This window comes from Notolabrus celidotus, chromosome 12 (genome assembly GCF_009762535.1).
Source record: "Notolabrus celidotus isolate fNotCel1 chromosome 12, fNotCel1.pri, whole genome shotgun sequence".
Taxonomy (NCBI): Eukaryota; Metazoa; Chordata; class Actinopteri; order Labriformes; family Labridae; genus Notolabrus; species Notolabrus celidotus.
In genome coordinates this window covers 20,909,214-20,922,083 of record NC_048283.1, presented here as the reverse complement: position 1 = coordinate 20,922,083, position 12,870 = coordinate 20,909,214, and the positions used below count along the sequence as shown (strand labels likewise).

The window sequence follows — 12,870 nt, the reverse complement described above, 5'->3', positions numbered from 1 at the left end:
GAAAAGATGTTGTCTGTCAGATCTGTTGTGTTGTGGTCTTGCAGCCTCCCCTCCTTTCTTTAGCTGTTGTCTCCCTTTGTTGTTTGTGTGACTAATTTATCTCTGGCGTGTCTGACTGTCGTTCTTCCTCTCTTTTTTCCTTCTCATCTGTCTTCAGTATGACTGATATAAACAACTTGCCTCCATCTAACACAGAAAGAAAGCCCTGCTGGGCAGAAAGGTAAGGCTGTGGAGTTAACAGGTTAAGTGCACAAGAATATGCAAGGATATGATTGTCTGTGTATGTTTTGTCATTTACAGTTTTATTGATAATATTGAGGTTGAATACTAATGCATCAAAGATGATAGAATATAACTTTTTCCCACTGATTATCAGTTTACTTATTTTATCTTGTGCAACTGTTCATCCATTGACTGTATATGAAGATGAACAATTTGAAATGAAGCCAGAATACCTTCTGTAACTGGTGCTAACGTGTGCTGGTAAGGTTTTTGAATCAAGAGTAAGCACAGTAGACGTCAACTAGTGGAGCCATGTTTACATAACACTCCTTTGGTTCACCAAAACACACATTTACTTGCTGATCAAACCATACAGATTCCTCAGGTCAGCTCAGTCTACAGATCAGTAGGTTCTTGAGATCAGTGCAGTGGCTCTTGAGTTATGTTCTTGCTGTTCCTACTCTACTGTTCTGATCTGAGCCAAGCGGCAACCTCCGGTCTAAAAATATGAGTCCAATGCGGAAGTGCTAAAAACTGCAGTTCATCAAGGATCCACTTGAGGCTGGCTCCGGAAGTACCAGAAACCACATACACACCAATTGAAAAAGACGATCTTTACAGCAGAAATAAATGTTTACAGCCTGGTACAAAAGACGAGTGTAGTCTGGATAGCTCGTGTCTCGATCGGCACACACTGTGAGGGGGTGAATTTTTTTCTAACGCAGCAATTTAGAAGATATAGAGATTACGAGTCTTCTAATGAGAGGCACAGCTGACTTGATTGACAGGCGGGTAAAAAACTGTAGCTGTTGGCAAGGAGGCTCAAAGCCCGCCTCTTTACGTCACAATCACTGGACAGCAGCAAAATGGCTGCCGCCGACCATCGGCCTCAAAACAGCGCTTCAGAAACAGATGGGTCACGTCACGGATACTACGTCCATATTTTATACTGTCTATTATCGGAGCACTGCATTTATTTCAGCAGAGCTGCCAGTCATAGCCTATAACCTCTTTTTATAGCATCAAATAAGTCATTGAATCTTAACTTCTCAGGAAATTTCATATTTGAAGCATTAGCTTGACAAGAGATAACTATGATGACATGAATCAAGTTTGAGAAACATTTCTTTAAGGTGTGTTTTAATTTTTTGATTTGACCCGTGTTCCTTCTGTTAACATGAATAAGGCATTGTTTATGATATAAGCTGCAACAAAATGTTTTGGCTTCACTTTTGGGAAGCTGACATGGCGTCCATCCTTTTGTACTGTCGATAGATACTACACAAACCGTGAAAGATCTTACTCTGGTTGACCTTTTTTTCACTCCTTTTACAGAATCAGTGCAAATGGCACTCCATACCCTGGCAGGCACCAGGCTCCTTCATCACCCATCCATCGCTTCACTAGTTCAGCAACCTCCACACCAGACTCTAAATCCACAGACAGGTTGGCATCTCAAGTTTTCTGTGACTAGTGCATTGTTTGGATGCAGCTGATCAAAGATAACTAAATCAATGCTTTGAGGTCCCACATGAGCACACTTGCTAATATTTAATTGAAATTTTCCTTCTCTTTTCATGTAGACCTGCTTTGGGTGGCTTGCTATCTTCATCGTACAGACAGCATCAGGAGTCTCTGGCTGCAGAGAGAGAGAGGAGACGTGTGGAAAGAGAGGAGCGACTGCTGAGAATCGAAAGAGAAGAGAGGAACCGCTTTAAGTTAGTCTCACTTTAAGATTCAGACAAAACGCTGCATGACTTTGTGTCAGAGAAAATATACTTCTTTACTTTGTATCGTCGTTAGCTGTACAGCCAGTAAATACATGCCGGCAGGGGTCATTTCTTGAAACAGATGACTCCAGTCCTTCCTCAAGAGACATCCACAAATCTCACACACTCCTTAAAGAAGCTAGGCTGTCTCTTTTTTTAGGAAACGTTACAATACAATCAATCAAAATAGGAGGAAGCTGTATGTTTTATCATGCACAATTTCCATAATTTTCATGCTGTTTCTGTCACTGTCTTTTTGTCTTAGTCGGGATTATGTTGACAAGAGAGAAGAAGCAAAACAAGCCAGAGAGGAAAGGTGAGTCTTTTTTTATTTCCTAGTTTGATATGGACCCACACTGATGCTGCAGTTGTGAAAACAGATCAAACAACTGTGAACGTTTGTGAATGCTTTGATATCCTGTTGTAAATTGATAGCAGATGCAAAGCCGGTTGCACCCGCCTCAGGCTGAATTATAGTTGTCGGAGCCCCTTTAGGCCTGCTCACCATTAAGACGTCCCAGAGTTAACAGGACAAGTGTGTAATTGAGTTTTGTGCACATAAACTCCGATTATCTAACTGACCACGGCTGTGTGTGAGTGCAATACATTTTACAGCTCATTCATATGCCTGTATAGTATATCACAAAAGTGAGTACACCCCTCACATTTCTGCAAATATTTATTTATATTTTTTCATTGCACAACACTGAAGGAATGACACTTTGATACAATGTAAAGTAGTCAGTGTACAGCTTGTTTAACAGTGTAAATTTACTGTCCCCTCAAAATGACTCAACACACAGCCATTAATGTCTAAACAACCAGCAACAAAAGTCAGTACACCCCTAAGTGAAAATGTACAAATTTGGCCCAAAGTGCCAATATTTTGTGTGGCCACCATTATTTTCCAGCACTGCCTTAACCCTCTTGGGCATGGAGTTCACCAGAGCTTCACAGGTTGCCACTGGAATCCTCTCCCTCTCCTCTATGATGACTTCACGGAGCTGATGGATGTTAGAGAACTTGCGCTCCTCCACCTTCCATCTGAGGATGCCCCATAGATGCTCAATAGGGTTTAGGTCTGGAGACATGCTTGGCCACTCCATCACCTTTACCCTCAGCTTCTTTAGCAAGGCAGGGGCCGTCTTGGAGGTGTGTTTGGGGTCGTTATCATGTTGGAATACTGCCCTGCGGCCCAGTTTCCGAAGGGAGGGGATCATGCTCTGCTTCAGTATGTCACAGTACATATTGGCATTCATGGTTCCTTCAATGAACTGTAGCTCCCCAGTGCCTCACTCATGCAGACCCAGACCATGACACTCCCACCACCATGCTTGACTGTAGGCAAGACACACTTGTCTTTGTACTCCTCACCTGGGCGCCGCCACACACGCTAGACATCATCTGAGAAAAATAAGTTTATCTTGGTCTCATCAGACCACAAGACATGGTTCCAGTAATCCATGTCCTTAGTCTGCTGTCTTTAGCAAACTGTTTGCGGGCTTTCTTGTGCATCAGCTTTAGAAGAAATGTGAGGGGTGTACTCACTTTTCTGAGATACTGTATGTTTCAATCAAATTTGAGATCTAAAAACCATTAAGACTGGACCTTGGCAGCTGTAGTAATTCAGATAAGACGAACATACTTGTATGAATCGTATACGTATGAATCTAAACCACAGTGTGTACATGCCTGAAAGTCACATTCTGTTTCTACAGGTACAAAGCTGTGGAGAGGTTAGCTGCAGAGGAGTTTGAGCGAGAACGCCCAAGGGTGACAACCAGAGGGCGGACAGAGATCACTTTGTGTTTGAGTCCCACACCTGCAAGCCGCTCAGTCTCCCGCTGTGCCACTCCCTCACCCATTGTCTCACAGGAAGACACCGTCAGCACTGCACATCAGACATCAGGTACATAGTGTGTGCTCATCATTAGCCTTGTTTGAAAAAGAAATGGTTGTAAAGTTAGCTGGAGTAGCTGATGGAAGCAGTGTGGGCTGTCAGTGCACCTGTCGCACACTGAGATGGCTTTAACACTTCATGGGGGATTATAGCTCCAGATTAGATCCAGCTGCTTTTCTGTTTAAGAGTTATTGAAAATATTTCATGATGCAGGAAATACTTAACAAGTGTTAAAGGCAGGTGGGGATTTTGTAGCAAATATTTACTGATCATTTGAGCATATATCATAGACTCTGAAAGAGATACAGTATGTAGCAAGCATCACATCAACATTTTGGGCATTTTGGATATCCCCATCTTTTTTTTATTAAGGGGTGGACAATTGGTCACCATGTTTGAAAGACCGAAAGTGAATACACGCTATCCTTGTGTCTTTATGGTATCTTTATCCTGCTGTGGCACCTCAGTGGAAACCCTATCCTTCATCATCATACCCTGTTTTATAGTCAATTTTTACCTTAACTGTCATCAAACTTTGCAAAAACAAGATCAAGTTAGTTTTAGAAAGACTGAAAAGTAGGCACTGACACCTTTAACTCTCTAGGAATATTTTACCTGAGGTAATAAATGAACTGATAAGTGGGGTCATTCTCCCAACTGGTTCCTTATGATCTGACACCTCTCTCTACCAGTAAAGTCGCCCCCTCCTGGTCATTAGAAAGAATGCAGGTTAAAGGCACATCCTATCAGATTTACTTTTAAAGTAAATTGATTTTTTCACTTCTTTTATACACTCAGAGGTGGTCAGGGTTTTTATGGGTGCCAATAGAAAAGTCTTTTGGAGTTCAGTTCACTAAAACATGCTTCTTTGGGTGACACTTAAATGAAGGTGCTTTAAGGTGAACAGCAACATTTCTCACGAGGTGTAAAACATCTTTCTCAGCTGTTCATGTTGTGTGATCATGAGCCATGGAGAGGGAATTTGATAAATGTTTGTGATTAAGCTCTGAAGTCTGAAAATGTATGTTCTGAGTTTGGACAATCTCAAAGTGAAATTGTGAATATGTATGGAAGCAATTTAAAGCTGTTTTAATGATGAACAAAAATCTTTTTGAAAACTATCAGATCTTTAAGTACACAGCGGAAGTACTTACAGTAATTTTTCCCACATTGTATTAGTTTCTTTGCCAGGAACAGAACATGTCTCAGAGCCAAACCTTGACCCAAAGACCCGGACCAAGAGTCCAGCACCAGAGTTTACAACATCACAGCCTTCCCCCACACCTCCCTCTAAGCCAGACAAGCAGCAGACTGAGACAGAGTCGTCTGCAGAGACGGAGGATGCTGCTGAGTCCGACCAGAGGTCAGCGGCAGAGCCGGCATCAGATGAACAGTCAGGCATGGAAAAGGAAGAGGAGCAGGAGAAGCTGGAGGAACAGGAACAGAGTGTGCCTGAAGTAGTGATAGTAGAAGAGCATGTAGAAGTAGTAGAAGTAGCAGATGTAGCAAAAGCTGAAGAGCCAAATGTGGAGGTGAATGTAGAGTTAGAGGAGGAGTTTGAGAAGGAGCAAACGACAGAAAGGGATGTAGAAGAAAGTGTACTGCTGAGTGAGAAAGAGAGACAGAATGAGGAAGTGAATGAAAAGGACAACTGCTCTGCGTCCAGCATCTCCTCCACCAGCAGCACTCTGGAGAGGGAGGAGCGAGAGGAGAAACTCACCAATGACATCGACGCAGGTATGATGGATTGATTTGATTCACTCTCTTTGATCATCGACTTTCTTTTTCTCAATGTGAAAAATGTTTCTGTCTCAACAGGCCAGTGGACTCCGTGCATTAAAGACGCAGATGTGAATGACCACTGCAACAAAATACTGAACAGCAAGCGCTTCATGCTGGACATGCTCTACGCTCAGAAGACGACTGAAAGTAGTGAAGGGAATGTTGAAGAAACAGAAAAAGACAAGTGTAATTGTGAGAAGGACACAGAGGTCAGTGATTCAACTGTTGCTAGCTTAGCCAGCAGGATCTCCACGCTGGAAGCTCACAGACAAGCCAGGGAAGAAAATGTGAAGAAAATGGAGGTGGGACATTTGGACAACCAGGGAAGTGTGCGAGCAGTTGCAGAGAAGTTTGGAGATTTAGTGAAAGGCCTGACGGCTCCTCTTGAGGTTGACACCTCTAAAGAGCAGCAGCAGTCTGACAAATCCCCCACAGCCCCGTCATTACCCCCGAAGAAAGAGTCAGATCATATCTGGGACCAGCTGATGGCCACACCCAGAGAGCTGCGGATTAAAGAGATGGACTTCACAGACCTGAAGGAGGAGGATGACATGGACATCTTAGATGTGGACAGTGTGATGGGGTCAGGTGACCTAATAGCACCACCTCCCCCTCCTGCACTGCCACCACCCCCACCCCTCTTTGGTTGCCCCCCTCCCCCTCCCCTCCTTGGCAAAATGATGCCCCCACCCCCACCGTTCATGGCACCCATCCCTCCACCCTCCCCTCAGCTGAGTCGAGGGGAGATTCCTCTCTTCCAGAAGAAGAAGAAGACAATCCGTCTCTTCTGGAACGAGGTGCGTCCAATTGACTGGCAGTGCAAGAGTCATAAATTCTGTAAGGAGTCCCTCTGGTCCAAACTGGAGCCCGTAAAACTGGACACATCCAAGCTGGAGCAGCTGTTTGAGTCCAAATCCAAGGAGCTGCCTGTCACAAAGGTAACATAGTGTTATGCTGCTGTTACAAGAGAACCACTGAGTATCACAAAAGACTTTCAGAGTTTATTTTGCAGTGCACAGATTTTCTCCACTCTATGTTTCCAGCACCTGTTGTATATCCGGCATCATCCAAACAGGATTATTTTGTGGGATTAATGAAACATTTGGCAAAACTAGTGTTACATTGGCAACCAGTGTCAAAAAATGAAGCCAGTGTTGAAATACATATCTGCTGTACCTCAAGGAAACTCAGGCTGGCTTCAAGAGCACAGGAAGTCCAATCAGAGCCCATGTTAAAATGTTTATTTCAAGTTTACAGCCTGGTTCAGAAATAGATTTTGGTCTCAAAAGTGTATTTCTCTGCTTGTACAAACTCTACGAGGAGTGATGATTTTACAACTCTTCCTTTTGATTATGTTGAGGCATAAAGAAGCCAATCAGGGGTGTGTCTGATCAACTTACAGGCGTGTGGCTTGCTCATGTTTGCCTGGTAGTGTAAGGCCCACCTCAGCTCCACCTCCTGATGGTTTCTGGACCAATCAGAAGTTAGTTGGATTCAGAATTTCTAACATGGCTAGTTTGGTCCATAGACAGTATAAAATATTGACGTAGGATCCGTGACGTCACCCATCTGTTTCTGAAGCGCTGTTTTGAGGCCAATCGTCAGCAGCAGCCATATTGCTGCTGTTGAGCAATTGTGACGTAAAGAGGCGGGCTTTGAGCCTCCTAGCCAACAGCTACAGTGTTTACACCTGTCAATCAAGTCAGCTGTGCCTCTCATTGGAAGACTCGTAATCTCAATATCTTCAAAAATTGTCGCTTTAGAAAAAAATTCACCCCCCCGTACAGTGTGTGCCGATCGAGAAATGAGCTATCCAGACTACACTCGTCTTTTGTACCAGGCTGTAAACATGTTTATTTCTGCTGTAAAGATCGCCTTTTTGAATTGGTGTGTATGTGGTTTCTGGTAGTTCCGGAGCCAGCCTCAAGCAGATCCTCAATGAACTGCAGTTTTTAGAACTTCCGCATTGGACTGATATTTTTAGACCGGAGGTTGCCGCTTGTTTGGTCATCATAATGCTTCCTCAGAATCCAGCGGATGATGTCACTGAGTTTACATCCATGTTTTATACAATCTATGGTGTCTCCAAGTGTAAATATTCTCAAATCCCATGAGTGTCATACTGTTACAAACTTGCAGACTTGCATCATCATCAGGCTGGAAAACAACCTCTAAACTGTTCATGCTCAACAGAAAATACAAACACAGTGAAACAACCTGGCACAGGCCTTTATTCTTTTAGCCAAACCAGTAGTCCAGTTCTGAAAACAGTTCATCCATCTACAATATAAGTTTGAAACCACTTCCTATCCGTTGATCATTCAGACTGGATTTATGATGATGTTTGGTTTCTTTCATAGAAAGCAGCTGTCGATGGCAAACGACAAGAAATCATAGTCCTGGATTCAAAGCGCAGCAACGCCATAAACATCGGTTTGACTGTCTTACCTCCCCCGCGAACCATAAAGACGGCTATCCTCAACTTTGATGAGTACGCACTGAACAAGGAAGGCATTGAGGTAAGCATTTAGAGATACAGAGACATACTGTATCTATTATAATTACAGTCTAGTCTATCAAATACAACCCATTTAGGCTCACTGGCTCCAAAATAAACAAAGGATATTTACTCAGCACGTGAAAAAATACACGGATGGACTTCCCAAAACAGGAGAGATTTAAGTCTTCCAGATAGGAAAACCCACAGTGTTGACATATCATGTTATTTTCTGGCTGCATGGCTGGCTTTATGGCTGTTCTGGTGTAATTAATCACAGAGATGATTAAAGGTTAGCTCCATGTGCATATTTTCAGCTTGTTTTAAAAACCACACCATAGAATTTTGAAGGATTTCCCATCAGCAGATATACTGATTGATGGTGCATCCCTTTGGTGTTATATAACCTGTAGTTTTCAGAGCTTCACCTTGAGTTGATTTTCAGCAGAGAGGAGTATTCCTCTCCACCTTTTGTCTTTAGAGGTATTTACAGCGAGACAACAAAAGGGGAATGAAAGTTCAAGTATCAGACGAGTTTGTGGAGAAAATTGGAAACATCTCAGACAAACAGAGCTGAAAATGTCTGAGTGGACTTGTTTTCCTCTCCCTCCCTACAGTATACTCACTGACACATTGTGAAAAAGTTTCACTCAGGCCTGATGAATGACTCTGTGAGTACATTCCTTATTCTTTTCATTTTCCTCCCTCTCCTAGAAAATCCTGACGATGATCCCCACAGAGGAGGAGAAGCAGAAGATCCAGGAGGCTCAGCTGGTCAACCCTGATATTCCCCTGGGCAGTGCGGAGCAGTTCCTCCTCACCCTCTCCTCCATCACAGAGCTGTCTGCTCGCCTGCAGCTGTGGGCGTTCAAGATGGACTATGAGCTTATTGAGAAGGTCAGACACTGTCCTGTACACTTCAGTCACATGAAGATACATCAGGAAGTTACAGAAGTAAAGCCTATGTTCCAGTGTGAGTTCATGAAATAGTTGGACATCTGTTTGTGAGAGCTTGAGCTAAAGATCAGTCCCACTCTCAGGTCTGTAGGGAAGGTATAAAGCTAGGGACCACTTGGATTAACATAAAGGCTGGAAGAGGGAAGCAGTCGGCCTGGAAATGATTAGTTAACAAACTGTGCTCACTCACACTCACACCTCTGAAACGTGCCTAGACAAAACTTTGTGCTTTCAGAGTTTTCAGTTTTTTAATTTGTTTCTTGGCCAGCTGCACTGAGAAGATTTAGGGATTTAACAATTCATAATGATATATAGCAGCTTTGTATAACCCTGTGATATTTGCAGATGTCACAAAGTCTGCCAGATACCATTTTGTTTAATTTCCATTCAGAGGCCTGGCACTGATATGAAATGATATCATATGCTCAGTTAACACAATTACTTACAATTTTAGCAATTCACAATAAGAATCTATCAGAACATGATAAACTCCCGCACGCTGTAGACTGATTTGCAACATTTTGGTTCTCAACATTCATCTGGGTTTGTCTGATGAACATCAAGAAGAGAAATATTGCTGTACAGACATGAGAGCGTTTTTTATCTTCTTAATTAAGTGTTTGCAAGTAAGTAAATGAGTAAATGTTTAAACAACTGGAAGGAGTGTAAGGGCGTTTGAAAGTGTCTCCCTGGATCAGGCATTTATCAAACATAAGGTTCTAATTCCACAGACATGAAAACATATTTACAAAAATGTACTGACACTGCCATTTTAATGAAAGAAGAGGAGCAGGGTGAGTTTGCAGATACACATCCAGGCAAGAATAACTAACGAGCCTCTTGACTGCATTTTTCTGCTCTTTTAGGAGGTAGCAGAGCCTCTGCAAGACCTGAAGGAAGGAATGGACCAGCTCGACAAAAACAAGACACTCCGCTATATCTTGTCCACACTGCTAGCCATCGGCAACTTCCTCAACAGCACTAACGTGAGTCACTCTTAAGACATATAAGGTGAAGAGAAGAGTATCCCCCCTCTCTTCACTTTCTCTCCCCCTGTCTTTAACTCACTTCCTCCATTTCCTCCCACGCTCCCCCTCACCCTCCTCCTTCCTATTCTCCCCCGCCAGCATATTTATTTGGCAGGGATAACACTGCACTCTCTATGTGAAGAAGAATGTGCTGGCAGACTGTGTGCAGCAGACACTGTCCTTCTTCAGTAAAAAAGGCTTGTCAAGGCCTCTGCTGATCCTGCCTCTGTCTCTCTGTCTGTCTGAGCTTGTGTGTTTCCTGACAGTGAGTCTGGCTTCTTGTGTGTTAGCCTGCATCTGTGTCTGTTTTCTTTTACGTCTCACTCTCTGTGGCCTCGCGTGTGCCTTTGTGTTCTCATGCATCTGTGTAAATGTCTGTATATATGAATGAACCTTTGGGAAATGAGAGCCAGAGAACTGCAAAAGGGAAACATAATTTATCAAAATCAAAACAAGTGGTTCTCGTAAATAAAGAGCTGCATTTAGATTTTGCAGTAAGCCATTTAAAACTGGCAGAAGAACAAGGCGGATCCTGTTGGGATTATGTCTTTCATGATGTGTTCCGGCTTTTAAAGCTTGGCTGTGGTGTGCAGACCGATCAGTCGGGTCTGAAGTAGATTGTGGTCTCTGATAATCACCAGCCCGACTGAATCTACACATCGTCTCAGAGCGCTCCTTTCAGCCCTTTTTTCCGACCCTGCCAGAAAGGAAATTCACTGCAATTTGTCCCCTTTTGATTCTTAATTTCAGACAGTTGTTTCCTTCCCGCATTGTGACTGTGTTTCTGTATGTGCATGCATCTCTAGGCAAAAGGCTTTGAGCTGGGCTACTTAGAGAAAGTCCCAGAGGTGAAGGACACGGTTCATAAGCAGTCCTTGCTGCACCACACCTGCGCCATGGTGGTGGAAAAGTATCCAGACAGCACTGACCTTTACTCTGAGATCGGAGCGATCACCCGCTTAACAAAGGTGAGCCGGTTTAAAAACAGTACACATCATCTTCATAGTGAAGCTGTTAATGTCATATCCAGTAACAAGCATCCTCAACACTCTGTGTGTGATCTCGTTGTCAGGTGGACTTTGACCAACTCCAAGACAATCTGGCCCAGATGGAGCGAAGGTGCAAAGCATCATGGGATCATCTCAAAGTCATTGCAAAGCATGAGATGAAACCAGCGCTGAAACAAAAAATGTCTGACTTCCTGAAAGACTGTGCAGAGAGAATAATAATTCTGAAGATTGTACATCGGAGAATAATCAACAGGTAGGTTTAGGTGTAGAGAAAAGGCATATTGTTATAGCAGAGCATTTCTTACTCTTTGGCAGGCACATGTTTAAACTTAGTTTCCAACCAAAGGGTGTCTTTACACTGATGTTATGTTTCTCTGAACGTCTGCAGGTTTCATGCCTTTCTGCTGTTCCTGGGCCATCCGGTATACGCAGTGCGTGAGGTCAGCATTCATCGCTTTAGCAAGATCTTGAGTGAATTTGCCCTGGAGTATCGCACAACAAGAGAGCGCGTGCTGCAACAGAAACAGAAGAGGGCCAACCACCGGGAGAGGAACAAGACCAGGGGAAAAATGATAACAGATGTAAGTGCTCTTCAGCATGAGCGAGACTCACACGTAGACTCTCTCCATTCCTGATCCCTGTCTTTGTTTAGTTTGAGTACTGTCTCGATCCTGTGATACAGTGTGATCAATCCCTGGACACTGGTTCTATCTTTAATCTGGTTAAAGCACCAAACGTGGCTGTTTCTGACAGACACTGGATACATTTGTGATGACATCAGGAGAGTTCCTCGGTATGTATATGTTACTGCAACAAGAAACAGTGAGGTGTTTTTAGTGTATCTCATTCTGTAGCTGCAGCAGGCTAAGAAAGGCCAGAGCAAACACCTCCCTGTGTGATTAAAATCCCTCCAAACCCCGAGGAGCTGGGTGCTCAGAGAGGACTCCTCATTCAGCCCTGGCTGGGGCCCCTCTCTCTTCAAAGAGACCCTAATTCAATCACTGTGTGAAAATTCAAACCTTTGGACGTCCCTGAAGGAGAAAAAACAGGACCCACAGCATAACCACACTCCTGCAAAGATGTTCAAGTCAAACACTCCACTGTTTCAAAGTTTGCTAGCAACTAGTGGTGTTCAAATACTGACATTAAGAACACAAATTATTGACTTCTTGAAAAAAAAAAAAAAAAGTAGACAAGCAAAATAAAGCATATTAATGAGTGAGCTGTTGTTTTAGCTTTAGACCGAACCAGGCTCACTGTCCCTCTCTGATTTCATTCTAAATGTGAAGTCAGCTGATGTGGAAACCCTCATGTTTCCTTAACTCAACTTTATCTATGTAGCACCTTTCATACAAACAAAAATGCAGCCCACAGTGCTTCACGAAAGAACAGAGAGACAGTAAACAACAGCAATGGTCAAATTATTAAAAGGCATGATTATAAATAAAATACTTAAAAATGAAATTAAATCAATACAGTAAAATTAATCAAATATACTAAAATAAGTAAGAGTAGAAAGAAAAGGTAAAAATGAGGTAGAGTTAAAAAGATCAGATAGATACAATAAATAAATAGATAAATAAATGTTAAAGCAATGATTACAATAATAATGCAGTCCAGGGCTAAACATAAATTACTCTTACTGTTCAGACTATTTACCTACAGTCTATTTCTGTGAGCAAATATTACTTAAATGTTTTCAAAT

At 42.8% G+C, this 12,870-nt stretch overlaps 1 protein-coding gene across 2 annotated transcripts in view; it reads left to right on the top strand.

Annotated features, from left to right (window-relative positions):
• The window catches only part of fhod3b (formin homology 2 domain containing 3b), a 98,704-nt gene that overhangs the window by 80,312 nt on the left and 5,522 nt on the right, over positions 1–12,870 (top strand). Inside the window, exons 11-23 of one of the 2 annotated variants that reach the window (XM_034697358.1) lie at positions 158–220; positions 1,558–1,668; positions 1,806–1,940; positions 2,257–2,307; positions 3,710–3,900; positions 5,071–5,628; positions 5,710–6,611; positions 8,034–8,192; positions 8,885–9,067; positions 9,994–10,113; positions 10,962–11,123; positions 11,228–11,418; positions 11,554–11,746. In XM_034697358.1, coding sequence (XP_034553249.1) covers positions 158–220; positions 1,558–1,668; positions 1,806–1,940; positions 2,257–2,307; positions 3,710–3,900; positions 5,071–5,628; positions 5,710–6,611; positions 8,034–8,192; positions 8,885–9,067; positions 9,994–10,113; positions 10,962–11,123; positions 11,228–11,418; positions 11,554–11,746 — 3,019 coding nt within the window. The remainder of the gene's footprint in view (positions 1–157; positions 221–1,557; positions 1,669–1,805; positions 1,941–2,256; positions 2,308–3,709; positions 3,901–5,070; positions 5,629–5,709; positions 6,612–8,033; positions 8,193–8,884; positions 9,068–9,993; positions 10,114–10,961; positions 11,124–11,227; positions 11,419–11,553; positions 11,747–12,870) is intronic. The other variant, XM_034697359.1, reaches the window with a different exon arrangement.